Source organism: Mesoplodon mirus (genome assembly GCF_964341445.2).
Source record: "Mesoplodon mirus genome assembly, chromosome: 6".
In the NCBI taxonomy this organism is placed as follows: Eukaryota; Metazoa; Chordata; class Mammalia; order Artiodactyla; family Ziphiidae; genus Mesoplodon; species Mesoplodon mirus.
In genome coordinates, this window is record NC_138982.1 from 67,222,676 (window position 1) to 67,245,731 (window position 23,056).

Genomic DNA, 23,056 nt, shown 5'->3' on the forward strand with positions numbered 1-23,056 from the left:
TGTTAATTTTCTATATAATAAATTTGCTAATTTACATAATCAAGGAACACTGATGATAAAAACTCTCAGTTCTGGGTTCTCATTTGGGACATGAAGTTGGTACATAGCCTCTTGGGAACAAAAATAAAAACAAGCCATGGAGAGATGTTCTCAGTGTTCCCTGTTTGCCTTTGCTGTAATTATCTCCTTCCTCCAGAGGACCTTGTAGAGAGAGATACCCTGGCTTGAATCATACCACTGCTGAGCCCTTGCATGGCTGCTTTTCCAGTGGTGGCTCCTCATTGGGACAGCCCTACCCCTGCCCTGGTACCCAGAGGCTCCCTGTCTCACCTCCCCACTCCATCCTTGGGAAACTAGATGACCTAACGTGGAATAATTATCTGATGCAGTTTGCTTGGGTGTGGGCAAGATATTCCAAATCTGTTACCATTCACTGTCTTTTAAGTGTAGGAAAGAATAACTCTAATTCTGCCCTGTCTTTACACATCTAAACCCATTGGAGAAAATCATGAAAGATGCCCATTTTTATCACATTCAGCCAATACTGAGCATTACGGTATTTATGAAGCCTCCACTGGGCTGTAAGTGCCAAGGCAGGGATGGTGCCTGAGTGCCCACCTCTAGACACACTCCCTTAGGTGACCTGCACTTGGCATATGGTCGGTGCTCAAAAGTAATAATAACAATAATAATAATGGAAAGAATATACAAGCAGATTTACTTATAGCAAAAATAGTGGCTTTCTCAATTAAATCTGTTCATAATGTAGATCAATGTTTTATGAATCCAATGATGCTTTTTTTTAACTTGTATATTTGGTATATAGGAATTATGTATGTGAACACTGGGGTGTTTTGGAATGAAATGTTTCATTACTATTTTTCAGGCTTGTTAGAATCATCATTCTTCTGAACTCTAAAATGTCATTGTTTTTTGCTTTTGTTTTCTTTTTCCTGGCTGACCAAGGAGGCATTGCAAAGTAGATTTCAACCCTTTATAATATGAACTGAAATTATGTGAGTGCTATAAATCAAAACCACTGGCTTTAGTAACTGACAGAGTAAACCAAAAACAATGCTGTAGATGTCAATGTTTCAATGTGAACATGTATTTCTGACAAAATTTTAAAAAGGCAAACACTGCTTTCTAAAATAGGAGCAAAAGTTATTGGATCTTCTCCAATTCTGTATTTATTACTCCATTTTTCTGAATATATGCCTGAGATAAAGGGAAATCAAGATGAAAAATACATAGACTGGTTGTAGTCTTGGAGCCTAAATAGGGGGAGTATTCTTGCTTAATATCCCATGGTTATAGTTTTTTCCCATGTAGCAGGATTTGTATCTTTTCATTATTACACTAAGCATCACTGTTTGTCTCTGCATATACTGAGACAGATGGGGACATAAAATGTGCACAAGAGACATCATTCTCTTCAGTTAGAGATGTCTAATACATCATTTCTACAGGATTAAAAAAAATTATATGAGCAAACATGACCCTTTTCATTATATGGAAAACTCTCTAGGAAGCAGGAACATTAAATAACCCTGCACTTTGTCTTTGTGAAATCATCTGTTTTAAATTGAATACTCACTGGTATTCATGTTGGCATTTGGAAAATTACCAGTTTTAAAACTCGCCCCCAGATGTAGCTGTGACTGTGTTTATCTGACTTTAGCTTTATTGGAGCATTCTAAAATGGAAGGTCTATCATTTAGTCTCTCTTACTAAAAAGGGATATTCTTTCCTTGAAAATGCACAAATTCTAAGGATTCAGGGTAAAACGATGTCTAGCATTTGGAAAGTAAACAGTACCTAGGACAGTAAGAGTGGTTTAGGAGAACAGTAAGTAAGACCACATGTATCTATTTTCACTGGGAAAGAATGGAATAGGGACTGTAATTTTACTAACTTTACAAATAACTCAGAATTCATTCTTACTTCACTGTTATCTCAACTTCAGAAAGAGCACAAGTATCAGAAAGCATGATTCACGGTGTAATGTCTTCTTAATTTAAAATATTTTATATTATTCTCCTTTGATTTTTATCTTGTATACTTCATTTTTTTAATTAATTAATTAATTTTTATTTATTTATTTGGCTGCACTGGGTCTTGGTTGTGGCACATGGGATCTTTGTTGCCGTGTGCAGGATCTTTTGTTGCGGCATACAAACTCTTAGTTGCGGCATATGGGGTCTAGTTCCCTGACCAGGGATCCAACCCGGGCCCCCTGCACTGGGAGCGTGGAGTCTTAGCCACTGGACCACAAGGGAAGTCCCTGTCTTGTATAGTTTCTTGAGAATGCTTTTCTTTACATTCTGACTTTGATCTCACTGGAAATTAATTTTGCTTTTTTTTTTTTTTTTTTTTTTGCGGTACGTGGGCCTCCCACTGTTGTGGCCTCTCCCATTGCGGAGCACAGGCTCCGGACACGCAGGCTCAGCGGCCATGGCTCACGGGCCAAGCCGCTCGGTGGCATGTGGGATCTTCCCGGACCGGGTCACAAACCTGTGTCCCCTGCATCGGCAGGTGGACTCTCAACCACTGTGCCACCAGGGAAGCCCTTATTTTGCACTTTTTAAAATTAAAAAATGTTCCAAATTATTTTGCTTAAATGTTATTCTACCTGTGCCATCAGTCCTAAGAAAAGGAGCTTTAGAATTGTATTTGTTAACATGTAAGCAAAGCACTCTAAATGGGAAGGCTTGCATCTCAATAGGTGAAAAGTGGGGAAAACTGCCTTCTACAGATGTATGTGCAGGTGTCAGCAATTGCTATTAAATGTAACCTATGCAGGTAAAAGTCTAATAATCTAAATTTTTGATAACCTACTTTTTATGTTTTTAATGTCTGAGTATCCTAAAGGTTTTCTCCACCCCCCGCCTCCCCCAATTCCTTGACTATTACTTCTACCTTTGTTTCTGCACAAACACATTTTAAATTATGCATTCTCTAATTAATACAGGAATATGTTGAGATACTGCATGACATCACACTTAACCTTTGAATTTCTACATGACAGAAGGTGTTGGGAGAGTGTGGGCCCTTTCCTATGGAGGCAGAGACCCAGGCAGACTGCCCTGCCCCCTAACCCTCCCCCCAACCACAATCTGCCATTGGAGCCCTCACAGTAATCTGCTTGTGCTGAAAGCTAGGAACTCTGGTCCTTGGAGGTTCTGAGATTAATTTGGATTTGGCAAATGTCAGAGGGGATTATAATGCCAGATTATAGGATTTCTAGAGTAAATGGAACCACATCTCTAAATGTAATCTACACTTTTGCTACTTGCTTGCTTTTTGGTGGAGTTTTGAATTGTGCAAATGCTTATAATGATCTGCTAAAATGAACAGTTGCTACACGTTTTCTTCTAAGTCCTTAACTTGTATTTACTGAAATGATTGTACAAATGTACTAAACACATAAACATCATAGTCAACCCTTGGTTAAACAGTTTGCAGTTTAACAGTAGTAAAAATAAAAAGTAATGGACAAAGCATCAACATTATTAAGAATTAGCAAATAAATTTACATACTAGAAAACAAGTTTAGAGTCACATATCTAACGGAAGCCTTACAGTGTCAACTCTCACTTGCCCTTTGCAATCTGCCACCTAGTCTAAGTGATTTTACTTTCTGTTTTATACTATTCTGGATAACAACCAGAGGGAGGGTGTATTCCTAAATATTGGATATAATTTTAAGATAATGACTTTATCCTAAATTCACTTTGTACCATATTTTTGACTAGATTTGCTTCCTCTGTGATTTGGGGATTCTCTCTCCAAATAACTTGCCAAACTTAATTATATATATATAAAATGTGAAAGGTGGGACAACATGGGACAGGGATTTCAGAAAGAATAAGAAAAGAGAGGAAGTGTAAATAGTTTACATTTCCATTATTATACAATGGATACATAATTTTAAAAAATCTAGTTAGAATTTTAAAAATGAATTAATACCAAATATGCCATTCCCCCTTTTCTATTATTTTAAATATTTTTTTGACTCTCACACAGTGACAAAATGTAAACATATTTATTTTGATTCCATCTGGAAAGCAAAGATAACTTCAAAAAAGCAACTGAAAGCCCTTGGAACAAATTTGAGAAATCCCTAGCTATGGCAAGACTCTTGCTTATCATTCACATAATAAGAAGGGAGCCCAAGTTTAGAGTTTCAAGCAGGATTGTTGGGCTTCTGCTATCGATAAAATTAGATTAAATCATACTATTTCTTAATACTGCTTTCACTAACAAATCATTCTTTTCCGTGAAAGAATTAGTGCTGCTAAATTGCAAACTATACTGCAACTGCTAAGAGTCATAGTGAATGAGAAAACAATAATATTTCCATATAGCAGAATTTCCCAAAGTGGGTGCTGTGGAACATGAGCTCCTTGGAGTGTTACTAGGTGTTACTCAAAAAAGTTTGCGTGGTCAGATTAATCTGGAAAACACTGGAATTACATTTGTGGTGTTTATTTCCCCTGGACGATATTTAAATTAGAACCTTTGATGTGCTTATATGTACTAACTTTCTAGGATAGTATGTTTCCCAAACTCATTTGACCCTGGAGCCCCGTGTTTGGAACAGTATCTTTGGAACTTGTGTCCTGTGGAGCACACTTTGGGGAACACTGTATCTCATTACTCCTGCAGTGTTCAACTAATTAGCTTAGAAGTCTAAATGTGAAGGATTTAATCCAGAGCCAATTAAATAGGACCCAGCACGGTATCTATTAGTCATGTCATTTCTGCAGAGCTGGGTCAGGAATGCTGGTGTGATGAGCTAAGGCAATTTGGGGGGAAAATTAAGAGAAGATCAGTCTAATAATGGGTCAAAGGAGGAAACAATTTTCTGAGGTCATTGGAAAATAAAACCTTATCCAGAGTATGAATTCCTATACTTACAAGTGTACAATGAAATGTTGCCCTTTCTAAAGTTTTTGTGTTCCCAGTTGCAAGAGTGTTAGATCTAGCAACAACTCGGGGGGAAAATGTCAGGAAAATCAAATATACCTGGCAAAGGAAAAAGCGATCACTCCCTTTGTGAATCCCTCATGTAAGGCCAGATATCCTAGCGATCCAATTCAATCGTGTAATCAACTTCCTAGAATCACCTCAAATAGTGTTGATGATGCCATCACTCATGCAATCCTGTTTGCACAAAATGTTCATGGACTGAAATCATCACAGCTGTATGAAATAAGACCTGTTTTTTTTTTTTTTTTTTTTGCGGTACGCGGGCCTCTCAGTTTTGTGGCCTCTCTCGTTGCGGAGCACAGGCTCCGGACGTGCAGGCTCAGCGGCCATGGCTCACGGGCCCAGCCGCTCCGCGGCATGTGGGATCTTCCCTGACTGGGGCATGAAGCCGTGTCCCCTGCATCGGCAGGCGGACTCTCAACCACTGCGCCACCAGGGAAGCCCATAAGACCTGTTTTAAATTATCCAGATCACATATGCTCCATCACTCTATAATATAAACACTCTGTAATACTCTTACCACATAGACAAGATTCTAGAGCCCAATGCCTTCAGTCCAAGGCAAGGAATAGAATGTAGCCACTGGTTACCAGTAAGATGCACAGTCATGTTGCATTAGAACAACGACCTCAGAGTTAAGTGCCTTGGGCAAGTTGGTCATGTGAAATAAATGCCGGTCTTGGGAACTAGCTTTGGAGTTTTCCATATAAGTATTATTTATTCCTTTTATTAGAGAATTGCAAATACAGTGAATTAAAAAAAAAAGTTTCCCTGTCTCTCCCCCCACCCCCGCCAATCCCAACCCATTTTAAGAGTACAAATTGCCAGTGGAGCAGCGGGAGAGCAGTGCATTAATGAAGACCCGGGCTTGACATCTTGCTGGGGGCTCATAAGCACGTGATCATTGGTTCCCAGCTTCATTTCTAAAAGACTATAAAACCATTCCAAAATTTGGCACCATGGGGGCTATTGGCAATGCAAACTCAGGCTAGGGGGTCTGGGTGACAATTCCAAAGCTTTGGCAGTGCTGTTTAGGGAAGCTTCACATGCAAACTTCTCAAATCAATTTCCTTAACTAGACTCAACCTTCCCTGTCCCTGGAAAATGGGAGTGGCTGGCCGGTGAGCCACAGGGCATGCCGGGTGATGTCTGCAGACCCCCGACAGCTGGAGGCGGCTCAGGGAGAGAGAGCTCCAGGAGGATGGGGAAGGGAACAAAGTAGCCTGATTTGAGACAACTATTAATCATACTGCTACTATTTTGCCTAGAACTTCTGTTTTTCAAAAATCTACAAGCCAAAGTGGGAGAGAAAGAGGCAGAAAGGGAGTAAAAAATACACGCACTACTTGATTAAAGTCAGAAATGAATTAATTCCACAAAGCAAAGTTTAGAAGACGCCTTGTGAACTCAGAGGGAAAGCCATGCACTCCTGCACTCAGCACCATCTAGCAAGACATTTTGCAGGGCAAATAAACACTAATTTACTAACTTAGTCGCTTTTCTCCTTCATCTTCACCAAAACAGTACTGTTTTCATTTTAGACAATCACAGTGATCATAGTATTTAAAAATATCTTTCCATCGTTATTATGAATTTTGGGTTAAGTTAAAAATAAAAAAGGAAAATTAACTGCATACTGTAATACGCTGACACTGCTTATTCCTGGACTCCGGTTAGAGGGTGGGCTTTGGTAACTCTCCAGAATCAGAACGTCCTAAAATCACCAAGCAAACTCAGGCCACATGGACTGACTGTCCCATCACTGATCACAACCTACATATTTCCCACATTCCCTTCCCAACCCCCGCCTCAAATACACACATCCAGATGTTCAGTGTCTCTCAATAGGCAGATACTCCAATCTAACATGGTGGCAGGTATTTTGTACTAGAACATTCTATGGCTTAAAAAAAAGGAAAAAAAACCGAGGTTCTAATTCTCATATTGTAAATTCTAATGTTAGAGTTTACCAAAGTAAGCACATCTCTTGGGAAACCACTACTAATTCTTTCAGTCAAAGAAAGGTTAAGTTCTTAGAGGAATCCAGACAGATTACAGTCCTTGGCAGCCACAAGGGAATCTTTTCATCCTCCTGAGTTCACTCCTAGAACCTGCTTCAGGAAAGCTCCACAGCTGAAGAAGGCAGGGAAGCGGCATCATGGGCAGGAGGTGGCCAGTGAATGGGGCCTTTGAGAAGCTATAAAGGCAAATGCTCACTCTGGAAGGACAAAACCAGGTGGACGCCCTGGCATTTCAGACACAGAGGGGTGGGGATGCAATGAAAATCTTGTTTGGCTGTTTGAGCCCCTCAGCCAGGGAAACAGGATGACCCAGCATTTTCTGTAATTATAAAATACTGAGATTGGAAATGTGACTTTGGTGATAAGAAATGAAAAGCAGCAAGTCTGGCCGCAAAAATAACTCAGTGGTTTGCAACCAAATGTTAAAGACTGCTGCCTTTCCACTGTCTAGCAGAAGCACATCCCAGTACTTTACCACCGAATTCCAAAACTTGGCTGCGAACTCTGTACTCGGCTTCAGGGAGCACACATGCAGTTCTACACCGCTGCTTCTCAGAACACTGCTCCATAGACACTTGAAAGCTACTAGAACAGGAGAGGAAAAAATGCACAAAACCGGGCAGCTGGAGCTTGATTCGAGGTGGCAACCTCACCAGCGTTCTCTCTGAATGCAGATAGCAGACTTCCCAAGGGGCGCTGTGACTTATTCGGCCATGGTGTCCTCTATCTACCCTTAAAGGTGGAAGGAATTATGGTACTGTGATTTGCTTTTTTCACTTGGTAATGTAAAAAATTCGTGGTGTCTTGTGGTAAAGTTTAACAGCTGCCTATTACATTAGGTAAGGTGTAGGCCAAAGATTAAGGTCATGCATGATTAGGATAAACACACAAAGACTGGTCAGGTGGTACACAAAGTCTATTTAACTAATAAAGAAAGCGAGGGAAGAAGTTTACTTCTGCCGTGCAGGCGGCTCTCATCCTCCCCACATCCCTCAGCCTCCAAGAGCAGCCACGGAATAATAAACCATTTCCAAATCTGTTTCTGCAGGGCTGCTGCAGAGCAGAAAACCTGGGCTCAGGAGGACAAAGCATTCTCAGGACAGCTCTGCCCCTCAGCATAGGGTGTGGCCACATTGGCCCTGACTCACTGCTCCAATGAGAGGATACAAAGTCTGATGCCTGGAGGGCCCTGTAAGGGATCTTGAAAACAATCGTAAAAGGAGAATATATGGCACATATGCCATTCACTTCATACATGTGACTCTACAGCTATATATTTATATATTTTGAACATTGGATGAAAGAGTTGGGAAAACACGAAGAAACCATTTTCCAGCCTCTCAACTACATTGGCCAAGAGCACCACCCTCTGTTCATCACGGCACATAGACTTAAGACGGCCGGGGATGGGGAACCCCATGTCTGGGATGGATGATCCTAACTGTAACTCCCACACCTTTCACTACATTAAAAGAGACCAGTGTGTTGAAAGTCCTTTAGTCTAAGGCAGCTGAAACCCCAGAGGGTTCACTGCTCTTCTGTTTTGCTGCTATTCCTGAACTTCACCACCATGACTGTTATGTTGTCAGGGCAGCCTCTGTAAAATGACTGTAAAACTATGCTCTTGGCCCCAAAGTGAGGTTCATCCAAGCGGTCCTTGATGAATCGAACAGCTTCTTCGTTGCTGAAAGCATCCCAGAGGCCATCTGATGCCAAGATCATGAACTCGGGCTGGAGCTTGTCCAGGTCAAAGGTCAGGATATCTGGGTCTGGGATGACCACGTTGAGATTTTTCAGCGGATAATCCCCCAGGGATCGAGACATGGCCAGGATTCCCTGGACCCTCCAGGAGCCATTGAAACTGATGAAACCACCTGGAAAGATAGAACGAGCCCATTAGCTTGACCAGTTGCTCTCTCACACCCCGGGTGTGGTCCGCGTGCATCTGCAAAGGGCTGACCTACTGCATGTGGCCTATGTGCTCCCCTCACCCCACCTTGGCACTACCAGGAGGGAACAGTGTTCCTCTGCATGGCTTGAGATTTGACGTTCTATGGGTAGATCCTCAGGCCGTCATCCTTGGTATCTTAAAAGCCTTCAAGACCAAATTAATAAGAATATTGAGAGTAGGAGGTATGGATGGGTGAGGGCATCAGTTTTAACTTAAGGACACCTTGGCAGCTCAGTGACTGACAGCAGGGAGCCCTAGGGTGGGGATCCAGGGACAGCAGCAGAACAGCACTGAAAGGCAGGTGGATGGTACCAGAGAAAACCACTGGGATCCATCATTAGCTTGAGGCTGCCCTTGGGTGTGCCTATATCTCAAAACACCTCCCTAGATAGAATCAGGATTAAAGAATGGTGTATTTTAGCACAGTTGTTAAAGGCTCAGGCTCTCGGGGAAGACTGCTTGGATTTGATTCCCGGCTCTGTTACTTTTAGCTTTGTGTGACTTTGGATGAGAAACTCTTTCTGATCCTTGGTTTCCTTGGTTCCAAAATTGGGACAATAACAGTACCTATTCCATCGAGGAGTTGTGAGAAAGACCTCCACTGACAGGGAAGGCTGCCAAAAGGACACCCTTAAACCAAGTCTTAAAGGACAATGTCGTTGTTACCCACTAGACGGTGTGGACAACACTTGCAAAGGCACAGAGGTAACAGCTCCATGGTTCGTTTGGTGGTTAGTAGTTTGGCACGGCTGGAGAGAAGCGGGGTATGGCAAGCAGGGGCCCAAAGATCTCATTAGCCTTTAAACTAAGGGCTTTTTTTTTTGGCTCTTTTGGAATCTGTGGCCACGAAGAAGGGCAAATTCAGGCCACTCATTTGATAGGAAATGTTACAAAGTCCAGTCCCAGCTGCCTCAGCAGCAGCCTCTGTACTGATCTACTCATGACTGGGTAAAGGAACATCTTCTCCCCCAGGGGCTCTCCCAGCAAGCCACCTTGTCCACTTGAACAAGACAGCACAAAGTCCTCGGAGGCATTCACAAACTCACCGGCTCTCTTTATCCTCTTCCTTTCCTTCAGCTGGTACGGCTTGTGATCATGAGACAAAGGAATGGCATTCCCGTCCTTGTCACACAGGACCCCACGCGAATCACCCACATTGGCCACGGTGAGGTCTTTATCTGACAACAGAGCAATCAAACACGTTGTGCCTGCAAAACAGGAGAGAGAGGCAATACAGGAGGTCAGTGGTGCTTTGAGGTTAGGCTGCTTCTCATGGTTACTGGTTCTTCAGTCATTAAAACTACTCCTGCTGGGTGAGAATTTGACTCCAGCCACTCTGAGAATGACAGCTGTTCACTTCAACAACACTGATCAGATCTGACAGTCAATTTTCTTAACCATGTTGGAGTCTCACTGAAATAGGCTAGGATAACATGATCATTTTCCCAAATCATTGTTGTCTCTGCTACTCTTGATTTAAATGCATATCACACTTAAAAGGATTTGGAGAGAATCAGAGTCAGCTTGAAGCTTCAGAGAATTGATATTTATTTTCTGCTTCTTTTTGGTGCTGAGTTTCTGTGAAATCCCAGTTCAAAGTGGGAAGGATGGGGGTCGGGTGGGCTCTTCAAGCAGGAGGGCCTGGAAGGACCAGTAAATGACAGATGCCAACAACCAGGTCCTATGGAGCCATGGGGAGCGGTGGGGAGCAGCCTATACAAACTAGCCTATATGGAGTCTGACAGCAAAGACCGGGGCCAGAAACAGGTTGGCGCCAGGGGGTAATGGGGGCGGACTGTAAAGGCAGAGGCAGGAAAACCCAATATGAGGACAGAAATGAGGTCTATGTCGACAGGCAGTGGGGGATTGGGGTGGTCAGAGTCAGAAGGGAAGCAAGAGGGAAGAGCTGTTTGCCTGGAGCCCACACAAGACACAAAAGGACAAGCTCTCTCTCCTCAAACTCCTCATGGAATGAGAATGGATAAAAGCAAGTAGAGCTGCACAGTTTGGTCTAGTTGGAGGCCGCCCTTATTACCTGCCCGGTGCCCTCTGTCCAGCCCCTCTCCTTTCTCCTCCCCCACCTTCTGACAGTGTCACTGAGTATGCAAATACCTGCTGAAACGCACAACCCATTAAGCTCTGGCTTCAAACCGATAATGCCTTTCCTAGTTAAAATTATTCATCAATTAGTCTTCATTAATATTTAACCTCCTCATTAAGAAGGTCATATTCAATAACAGAATGCAAACTGCTTTTTATCTGCACAGAATGACAAAAAAGACTGTATTCTTAAATAGACATAAAGAATAAACACAGATTGATATCAAGAGCGGGGAGAATAATTAGCATTTTCAGCTATTATAGTTCTTATTGGAAATTCCATTCTAAAGCCTGTTTAACTCAAAAGTGCCTTGATCAGAAATGGAAACACATGAAATGTTGGTTAACTCACGATGTCTGATGTGAAAAGCCTTGTGAAAGGAGAAAAGACTAATCTCAGGATTATCAAAGCAAATAGCAAATCTTTCACCTTAAAAAAAGCTGTAAGAATGAAAATGTAAGCACAAGATGGACAATTCATATGATTAGAAATCATTATTCTCAGTTTTTTATATTAGTTGCATTTTGGTCTTCAACCATCCTCACTTTGTCCTCAAGCATCTGATTGTGTTAACCTGTCTATCACGATGAGAGCACCGATTCTCCTATAAGGCACACTCTTGGAGTTTGAAAGGTGAAATGGAGACACTGCGTTATTGGATGTTACATGGCTTGGGGGCATTATATCAGTTCAACTCTTCGAGTTGTGTCTCTCAGAGGCCCTCTTCCCTTCTCACTCTGTGCACTTCGAGAGATCATGGCCCTGACCTTTGCTTCCACCACCATCTCACCTACAATGCTAGCCTGGTTGACACTCTTGAGGTCCATATCAACTGCCTGCTCGGCATTTCCATTTGCCTATACAACATGGGACCCAGAAGAGGCTTTGGGGTCTCCATGTGAGGGAGGTGAAGGGATCCACCTGGATGAGCTATAAGCCGTTTCCCCACCCCCATTTCAGCCACAGCAGCTCTACATTCATTGTTAGCTTTATTGAGCTGCTGCATGTTCTTTTTGTGTGTTTTTTTTTTTTTTAAGAGGGGAGAGGTAATTTCTATAGCTAAAAAAAAACCTTTGAATTTTAATTGTATATGTGATTAAGAACCACTGAAGGGTTTTAAGCAGGAGAGTGACATGATGAGATCTGTGTTTTAGAAGATCATGTCAGTGGCTTTGTGGAAGATAAACTGGAACCGGGGGGGGGGGGGGGGGGGGATAGGGAGAGAGCATGAGGATCTGAATTAATGTAGTAAACACAGGGATTGAGGGTCAGGGACAGATTACTTAAGACCAGAACAGATAGGTCATAGAGAATAAGGAAATAAAGGAGAGGGGGAGGTCTAGGATAATGTCCTGGTGTCTAGAAGTGGGGCACTGGGTACTCCATGGACAAGCACTTAAGGAGATGTCGGCTTGGGCTTTTGGGAAAGGCTTTCTCACTGAAAGATACATGATGCAGAACATAACCCAATTTTTGTCCTCCTATGGCTCCTGTGTTTCCCAGGGCTGTGGCAGCCATCTTGCACCATGAGGGGATATGGCTCAGAGTCAAGGTTCTGTGTCCAGAAGGGGGAGCAGAGAGGTGAGGAACCTGAGTCCCTGAGACATCACAGAACTGCTGAACCAGCCTGGACCCGTCCTGTTCTTGTTCTGCAAGACACTAAATGACTTTACTACTTAAGGCTTTTTACGTTGGATTTTTTGTTGTTGTTGTTCCTTGTGATATCATAACTGGTTCAGGGGCTTACAGCTCAATAAGGGTGTTCTGGGTCTTCCCTGGTGGCGCAGTGGTTGGGGGTCCGCCTGCCGATGCAGGGGACACGGGTTCGTGCCCCAGACCAGGAAGATCCCACATGCCGCGGAACAGCTGGGCCCGTGAGCCATGGCCGCTGAGCCTGCGCGTCCGGAGCCTGTGCTCCGCAACGGGAGAGACCACAGCAGTGAGAGGCCCGCGTACCGTGAAAAAAAAAAAAAAAAAAAAAAAAGCAGCTTCTGGATGAGAGATTTAGAGGGTGACTGCTTTGCTTCACTCACATGTGAAGATTCATGGCCTGCTGATTCCTCTGTCAAGAACATGATCCCATTGCTTCTATGGGTCTATAAAATCTACCTCCTGATGTGGATTTCAGGAATGTACTGCTTTGAGAAAGTGGAAGTTGCCTGTGTCAACAATAGACTCTTAGACCGGGCCAAAATGGGTGAGCCCCAGGTGTCAGAAGGAGAGCTGCAGGCTGTGTTTAGGGTCACTGAAATGTCACTATTCCCTCTCCATAGAAACCTGCCTGTGTCCTGGGTGGAGGCCCAAGCATGATGGAAAACATTGTAAACAACTTATTGTTTGAGCTTTGCAGTCTTAGCTCAGGATTACAATAGACAATTTATAATCTAATCTTACATTACAGCAGAAACTATCTTGTGGCTGAGGAAAACTCCAGAAAAACATTATGCCCAAGAGGAAAGGAGAAAATCACTTTTTCTTTTGTATGTATGAGAAAAAACACTGCCAAGACTCTGGTTATTAGTTTTGAGATAAACTTAGCCATCATAGTACTATTTATCAGAAATACCAGGGTCTGACAATATCACTTAACTCTGAACCTCAGGATTGTCTATATTAATCATTTAATCTAGGTGATACCTTAATTGCAAATCTGGACAATATTTTGGAGCTTTAACCTAATAGTCTGACTTAGATAAAAAAAAAAAAACTGAAAAAGTAAATTCACACAGACTAGACTTCAAAATCCTAGCTGAGTGAAGTCTGGCAAATTATTTAACTTTTAAGCCTCAGCAAATGGTACCACCATCCACTTAGTTGCTCAAGCTAGGAGACATCCTTAGTTTTTCTCTCTTCCTCATTCCTGACATTCAATCTACCATTAAGTTCTGTCACTCGTACCTCTCAAACCCATCTTAAACCCCTTCCCTTCTCTTGTTCTCATCGGGCTGACTGTAGTCCAAGCCACCACCATCTCAGCCAGCATGCTGTTTCAGCTCTCCAGGTCCTGCATGATCTGCCCCTGCTGCAACGTGTCCAGTGTCATGCCTAGCATAGCTCCTAGTCCTTGGCACTGGCTGACATGCACATGGTGATGTCTCAGTTCAAGTGTGACATCTTCAGAGGCCTCCTCTAATTTCCTCTTTATGTCCTTTATTGCCCTCACAACACACAATTATGTAAACATCTTGTGTATTTCTTTAAACTATTTAATGCCAGTCTTCCACTGTACAATGTCAACTTCACAAGGGTAAGAATATCATCTGCTTGTTTTTCTTCCTATAATGCTGAGGTCTAGAACATCGCAGACCTCATATTTGCTGAATAAACAAATTAATAGAGGAGTGATAAACAATCACACACTCTCTCCTTGGTCCTGATCTGACATTATGCTAAGTTCCCGCTGTCTTGCTCTGAGTATGTCAACCCAGTTCAATACCACACTGTACCACATCTTCTAGATACTGCCACAGCAGGGAGATAGCCAACTGTAGCAAAATACATTTTACACATTGATCAAAACATAAGGGCCCTCCTGTACATGTATAACCATGCTCACAGGCACACTGTTAGTAAGTGGAGAGAAGTTCCAGCCCAGGCCCGTCCCTAGCTCTTTCCTCCAGTCCAGGCTCCTGGAACAATGTTAATGAAACATGAGTAGGGCATCCATCCTCACCAGCTTCTAAAGCCATGGCACCTTAGGAAGCAATAAAAGTGCATCATGGTGGTCATTACATGAATAATCTCTGTCTACGTCTGACCTCAATTTGTACTTCAGCAAAGCAGGCATGTTTCTGTGTTGTTCTATTAATTCTTGTTTCCTTAGGGAAAACACACGAATGCCAATTATTCATCAGTCTATTCCTCTAAACCAGCCTTCTCTCTCTTGATTTAATTTCTAGGATGCAGACAAAGTAAAGGTACACAAGAAAATCTATTCTGGACTTATCTAAGTATTTTCATTGGATAATATCAGGCAATGAATTCATTGGATGAGTTGAGCTTGAGAAAAATGTAAATCCTAATGAGGATTAAGTAGTTTGGGATATCTCAGCCATCTTTTAAAACCCTAGCTAAAAACTTTCCCAGTTCAATTAATAACAAAGTAGTAATAACAATTTGTTCAATGCTACAAACGCCACGAAGTGGCTAACAAACACACTTGCAGTTGATTTCCTGACACCTTAGGGTGGGGGAGAGGCAGGTATTATTCTTCCCTTTAAACAGATGAGAAAAATGGTACTCAGAGAATTCAAGTGTCATACTCATGATTACACTGCTCAATGCATATGTACTGAATGACCAAATGACTAAAACCCCTGGGAATCCAGAATTATTACTTTAGTAATAATAATAATGATAGACCTACTGCTTAAGCATTTTACTATAACGCTAAACATTTTATTTACATTACGTAACTTAATCTGCACTACCTGTGAGAAGGCATAGTTATCACCACTTTACAGATGGGGAAACTAGGTCTCAGACAGTATAGCAACCTGCCCAGGTCACATACACGGACTGACTGATTCCACTGGGCCAAACTTTTGATAATCGATACTCCTTCTTGCTTTAAACTGTTTTCTTCCTACCCCCAGAAGGAATGATTTCTGTGACCAGTTTCTACATTTCTGTGTTTTGAATAATCCCCATCAACTCTCCCCCTTTTGTAGTATTAACTGGCGCATGTCACAGAAAAGTTGGTAAACCAGGATAAAATTTGATCAGTGTGATGTGAATTTCCTTTAATATAATTGTGATTCTGGATTAATTTAAACAAAGCTGGTACATTTCAAATTCTCAATAATAATCAATCAGAAAGCACATGAACCTCCACAAGTAAAAAAACAAGTGACTTGGATTAGCGTCAGGTCCTTTTCACCTTGAATATTTTGCTGGTTTTGAACAGGAACTGCAAACTCTGACGCCTTCGGGTAAGTAGGCCAGGTATAAGAAAAAGCTTATTACCCTCTTGGAGTAGCTTTACCCCTGTACTTTTGACAGAAACATGGGTTCTGAAGATGTTTTTCTACTCTAAGAATAGGCAAGCATGATGATAAGGGACAACTGACATCAGGTTTCAGTGTTGGGTCCACAACAGGGAGTGGTGTGGCTTGTGGCAAACTAGAGAACACTTGCTAAGGGGGCAGCATGTCCTCAGCAATGAAGATGGTTGCCATGTGGGAATGCAGGCCCACTGTAACCAGTTATTCAGATTTTTCAAGGGAAGCCATTTTTATGTGTACTCTCCTGACTTTTCAATGTTGACAACTTCTACTTAAAAAAACAATGCAAGCCAAACAAAAGGCAGCTGTAGGTCAAATGATTTTTGACCCATTAGACTAGAAGCTTCTTTTAGGACCAGGGGGATGCCTTATTCATTGCTGTATTCTTATCGTAGTGCTTTGTACCCTGCACAGACCCTTAATGCTGGGAGGGGCGCTAAGGACTGAGGTGATGGTGAGGAAAGTGGAGGTGCTTTTGTACAACTTGTACTAATTGTAGTATTTGTACAACTCACACCTTCGCACTACATAAATATATACACTTATTTTTTGAAAAATATTAACAGGGTCATCTAGGTGATGGGATTTTAGACCACTTTGTTTTCTTCTTTATGCTTTTCTGTATTGAGATGAATTTAACATTACTTAAAACCACAATTTATTCACAACGGTTCAGGAGCATATCCACTGCAAAAAGCAAAGTATTCAAGACATAAAACAGAAAAAGCAGAATTGACAATCACGGTAGTAGAATGGTACAGGTAAAAAAAAAGGCCCAGAGGAATAAGGCAGTGACAATGATGACAGCACCACTGTTGACAGATCAAGTTCAGATTCACATTCGCCCACCAGTGACTATCCATCAGTGACTCCGTGGCAGACATGTGAGCCTCAGCTGCCTTCAGGCTTCCCCTGCACAGCCTTACCTGACCTCTGAGCAGTGCCATCTACAAAGAACAACCTGCCCTGAGGGCCAGTCAAAGCCCATTACCCTCAACCCCTTGCACTCCCCTCCCCCTCTTCCTGTATGCACACAGCTATGATTTAAAAGTTGGAGTCATGAGAATCCTTATTTTATGAAAGTTCAGCTTACTGCAACATTTTCTTATGTGACTGACGCCGCAGCTTCACTTTTTCTGGGGTGGGGATGGGAGGCTGGGCAGAGCAGAGAAAGCCGAGTGCAGTTAACATGCCTTAGGAGCCCTGCTTCATGGACTCTCTCCCAAACAATGAATGCCACTCACTCATGCCAATAGTGATTCTCCTCAGTGACAGAAACTCTTTTGTAAGAGAATAAAGGAAATGGCCATTTTTTTCTTCAGGAAAGAAAGAAAGAAATTGGGGGTGGGTGGAGAAGAGGTGACACGGGGAAAGGAAGGGAAGGGGACACACACAGAAACAGAGAGAAAGAGAGACAGACAGAGAATGAATGAATGAATATTTCAGTGAAGGTGTTACAACCGCCTAAAAGCCATTCATTATACCCAGCAAAGGAGATTCAACACATTTATATGACAAGGAAAAATAGGTTTATCCTGATAAGATTTGACGATGAATGTTAGTTCAATAACACAATTCTAGGGCCTAGGTGACATCGAGGCCTGGAAACTGACAGAAATTATACTGGTGTGAAACATATTGGAAAAAGAGCAGGCAAAGCCAGTCATTAATGAAAGCATCATGGGGAATGATAAGATCAGTGCCGGCAGGGCTTCCAGCCGACACTGATCTCCCACAGCCAAAGCTGTGATGAGCCCTGAAACACAGATGAAGTACCAGGCAGCTCCCAGATAAGACTGACTCCCTGGCCCCATCCCCTGTCTGCACGATCTCTTAGTCTGCCAAAGTTTGACCTTCTCAGAGTCCGTTCACCAGTCTTGTAATAATTAATGCCACGTCAGAGACAGACCTGGCTGGGATGATCCAATCTCTGGAAAACTAAAGAGTAAGCTCTAATCTTTCCTTCTTTATGCCTTTTCTCTCATCTATTGCCTGAATCCTTACACTTCCCAGCTCTAAATTCTCTTGGAGGCGGGCCCTCTTTAGAATTACATTAATGTGCATGGCTGGGGCCAGAGAGTCACCGGACACAATTGTCTAACTCCGTGAAGGAAGGAGGCTACTGAAATAATACCAATTAACAATTCATACTATAAGTCAGTAGCTCCACTGTGATGAGTCTTATAGTGAGAGTTTGAAAGTTATTTTATGCTATGAGAGCCTTGAATGGAAAGTGACTGGAAAGAAATCTATGTGTGCAGGGAGACATGTGCGGGCCAAATTGTGGGAGCTGCCATACACTGTCCATTCACCCCATGCCAGGCTCCGTGCTCAGTCCTTGGCACAGGCAATTTCTTTAACCCTAACAGCCTATGAGGTACTATTATTCCCATTTTACAGATGACAAAACTGAGATTAAGGGATCAGCCCAAGGTCATGTGGCTAGTGAGGGACAGAACTTACCCAGTGTGTTGTCAGAGTGTTACTTTCAACCTTGAAGCAGGCTGTGGCTAGTCCATAGTTACTGTTTCTGGGCAAGCCAGAAAAAGGCATCTCTTCCTCAAGACACTTTACTAGCATCTCCATAAAAGGGCCATAATGCATGTTCAAGTTGACGACAGTGTGAATGGCACGTCCTAGAGCCGTGTAGTCAAACATGCACAGTGATGTGGGCAGCCCTGCTCCCGGGCTATACCCTGCCCCTGCCACCCCACTCCCGGCCTCGGAGGGAAGAGACCAGAGGAGAGGGTCACTCAATGAGGAATTTCTGCAGGACAGCACATAAGAGGTTTTCTACTTCACACAGAGACTGGCAGCAGCCCTAGAGCCCAAACTGGAAGAGTGAAATACTTTTTTTTTAAATACATCTTTATTGGAGTATAATTGCTTCACAATGCTGTGTTTCTGTTGTACAGCAAAGTGAATCAGCTATATATATATACATATATCCCCATATCCCCTCCCTCTTGCATCTCCCTCCCACCCTCCCTATCCCACCCCTCTAGGTGGACACAAAGCACTGAGCTGATCTCCCTGTGCTATGTGGCTGCTTCCCACTAGCTATCTATTTTACATTCGGTAGTGTATATACGTCGATGCTACTCTCACTTCGCCCCAGCATCCCCCTCCCCTCCATGTCCTCAAGTCCACTCTCTATTTCTACGTCTTTATTCCTGCCCTGCCACTAGGTTCATCAGTACCTTTTTTTTTTTTAGATTCCATATATATGTGTTAGCATACGGTATTTTTCTCTTTCTGACTTACTTCACTCTGTATGACAGACTCTAGGTCCATCACCTCACTACAAATAACTCAATTTCGTTTCTTTTTATGGCTGAGTAATATTCCATTCTATATATGTGCCACATCTTCTTTATCCATTCATCTGTCGATGGACATTTAGGTTGCTTCCATGTCCTGGCTATTGTAAATAGTGCAAGAGTGAAATACTGATAGCAACACATCTGAGTGTTCCTGAGAACACATTAAGGCCTTCTTCCACCAAGACCTAGTAGGATGGCAAACTATCTTTGTGGGTTTCCAAAAAGAGGAAGCAGTGATAGGACATACCATATAGGGAGGGAGGCTCATGTGAGGCCCCCAGAGCGGGCCCAGAAAGAAGCCCCCCCACCATAAATGGGACCCCTTTAGGTCTTCCTTTGCAACCGAAGCTGCCTCAGCTTCCCTTCGTCACATGCTGGAGCGTAGAGTGGCAGGAGTAACATTTTGTGAGAAAAGGTCTATTACAAATTATAATTTTCTTCTCCTCTGAGATTTTTGCATAAGCAAAAAAATCAGCCGTTGGGTTTCCCTGGTGGCGCAGGGGTTAAGAGTCCGCCTGCCGATGCAGGGGACACAGGTTCGGGCCCTGGTCTGGGAAAATCCCACATACCGCGGAGCGGCTGGGCCCGTGAGCCATGGCCGCTGAGCCTGCGCGTCCGGAGCCTGTGCTCTGCAACGGGAGAGGCCACAACAGTGAGAGGCCCGCGTACCGCAAAAAAAAAAAAAAAAAAAAAAAAAAATCAGTCATTGAGCTGGACACTGGCTGAATGTGAGGCAATCAACTTGATGACAAACTCTATTATTTTAAACCCTAGTGCTAGGAGTCTAATTCCAGATTTAGGTATACTTGGGCTCTTCCTCAGCAAACATACAGTAATTAATAAAATGACTAGAAGAAATAAGAAACAGTGTACAAGTGCCAGAAAGGTCTTTTCCACAAATGAGGTGTGCCACCCTAAATAAGACAAACAATCCATTTTATGAGGTGACGGGAGATGGGGGGAAGAGGTCATAATTCAAGCTTTTAGAATCTGATGGAGAATTCATTAAATTTTCATACTTCACCAAAGTTAAAATATAGATGCATCATCTGATGTTCTTGGACACCATTTTTAAATTGAAGTGTTTTTTAACTTCACACTTCAGCTGCAGTAATAATGTTTACTTCATACTTGAGTGTGGCCTGTGGACACCCTTCTAATGGTTCCTTTTTAGTTCAGTATAAACATGTTAAAGAGAGTCACTTCCTATTAAACTGATCACATGTACTGGGGAGTCTTAGAAGAACCACAGCATGTCCTTTTGCTGCAGGAGCCTTCATCTCTCCTCTCTGGCATGACTACTTTGAGGTACAAGTAAGCACACAAGCTTCTTTGAAGCTCATTAACATACTTCTCATAACTTGCTGACATTTAGTTCAGATGATAACATGCTACTGAAATTAATTTCTAATTACATAATCACAACCTGGATGCTAAGTTCAGTATCTTTTAATGGTAAATAAAATTAATTTCATGGTTCTTTGATTCTTCCTACATAAGCCAGAGATGCACTGGCTATATTTTTTCATGTCTTCATGTTATTTAAGAATTCTTCAGTGAGATATTTCATTTCTCTTTAGGGTTCCCAGCAAATTACAAGTACTGTTTCTGCTTTATGAATGCTATGGGAGTGAGGTACAATAGGAACTTCTGAAAATGAGCTTTATTAAAAGGGGTACTTGCTTTTCAATAAAAGGAGAGAAAGGGCACAGGGAGAAAAGGGGAGAAGGCTGGGAATGAGAGGTGCAGGCTGATTCATCTGGTGCTTAGCAGAGAATTGCACTTTCTTTGACCTTTTTTATCTCAGCGCAGAGTCAACTCTTCCCTATTCTTTCCATTAAAAACAAACCTGGTCTTTGAGGTGATTATCTTTATTTAAATTACCATATAGCTAGCCATCTATTTATATATATACGTGTTGGAAGGATGACATCTGGAGATATTAATGGAAGTTCCTGCCCCATGTGTGTACATGACTGTCTTTCATTCAGTGTGAGGCACTCATTGTCCCAGGGAAGATTAGGATTGCTATGGCTGAAGTGCAAAGAGAAAGAAGGGGTCAGGTTTAGCTTTTGAATTTCAAGGAGATTGGAAACTCACAAAGAGACAATATTCTCAGAGAAAGATTTTTTTGAGCATCCATCAACCTCAGTTCTGGACTAAACCTCAGGCATATGAAGATGGAGTGAGTTTTCCTGCCCACGGGTCCTCTCTTCTTGCTCCCCTGACATGTAAGCCTGGGCAGGAAGGAGGGTGGTGATGGGGGGAGGTGGAGGGAAGACAAAGAGTCTTTTTTTTTTTTTTTTTTTGGCGGTGCGCGGGCCTCTCACTGTTGTGGCCTCTCCCATTGCGGAGCACAGGCTCCAGATGCGCAGGCTCAGCGGCCATGGCTCACGGGCCCAGCTGCTCCACGGCATGTGGGATCTTCCGGGACTGGCGCACGAACCCGTGTCCCCTGCATTGGCAGGCGGACTCCCAACCACTGCGCCACCAGGGAAGCCCAACAAAGAGTCTTTGATGTGTGGATCTCCAAGAATTACATGAAGCTCAAAGCACAGGAGACCTAGACCTTGCTTTCCAAGGCACAACCCAAGAAATCAGAAACCTTTGCCCCAGTATAGAGAGGCAATGGCTGAATGAGCTCACTTGGACAGCCTAACGTGGAGTAGAAACGACAGCTGAGAACTGCTGGGCTTCTCCTGAGGGAGAAACGGCACCTCTCAGGAGCTTCGGAGCCTTCCAACCACAGGTCCTGGAGACCCCGGGTCACCCCAGCAGGTGCCATCCCAACATCCTGACATTTAGATCACCCCTGGGGAAAAGGGGGGGGGGGTGAACACATAAGCTCAACTTGGTATTTACACGTAAGAACCTGAGGAAAAGTTGGGAAATTACGGTATCTTCCTGGAAATGAATATAGCAAGATTTAGTAACAGATCCAATATGGACTCAAAATCTGTTACATTCAGTCCTATGGAGACAAATTAAATTAAACTTCAACACATGTTTATTTTGTAGCCGTGTAATGTGTGTGCGTGTGTGTGTGTGCACCTATCTGCCTATCGCACGTTGCAGATCTTAAATTTTACCCTGGCATTGGCATAGACATTACGAAATTTAAATTTTAAAATGCTACAGCTAGTACCAACAATATTTGATAACCAAACAAGACTTCCCTGGGCACTGAGTTTGTTAACACATACCTAACACTGAAGAATTCCAGATGGAAGGAGAAATTGTTTCCAAAGTCAAATTTGCCCTTGTGAATGAAGTACACCATTGGCAGGTTTTGCAGTTACACATAAATTATTTTCAGATGATCTTTTCCATCCAAACAGAACAAAGTCCCGTTTAAAGGGACAAAATAAAAGTTGTAAAATTATGTTTATTTAGGATAAATAAATAAAACCAAATATGATTTGGGGCCGATCTGATCCAATAATTAATTCTCCAACTTGCTTTCGGCTTAGTGGGCTACAAAATTGACTCCAAAGCTGTGTCTCCAGGAAGACTGCTTCCTCAAAGATCTGATAAAATCCTGACTTTAATTCCATCTGGACACATGCCAAAAAAGTGATATCCCACCTCTATATCTACAGCCAAGAATATACAACCATGTTGCTTCTTGAAAATGACCATCTTTCTCCTCTTTCTCTCTCACACCT

The 23,056-nt window shown here is 42.6% G+C and overlaps 1 protein-coding gene across 1 annotated transcript in view; it reads right to left on the reverse strand.

The window, feature by feature from the left end:
* Positions 1 to 3,367: 3,367 nt before the first annotated feature.
* The window catches only part of PPM1L (protein phosphatase, Mg2+/Mn2+ dependent 1L), a 317,259-nt gene continuing 297,570 nt past the window's right edge, over positions 3,368 to 23,056 (reverse strand). The window contains exons 3-4 of the mRNA XM_082625596.1: positions 10,011 to 10,172; positions 3,368 to 8,887 (exon numbers count right to left, since the gene is read on the reverse strand). Of these exons, the coding sequence (XP_082481722.1) occupies positions 8,541 to 8,887; positions 10,011 to 10,172 (509 nt within the window). The 3' untranslated portion in view covers positions 3,368 to 8,540. The remainder of the gene's footprint in view (positions 8,888 to 10,010; positions 10,173 to 23,056) is intronic.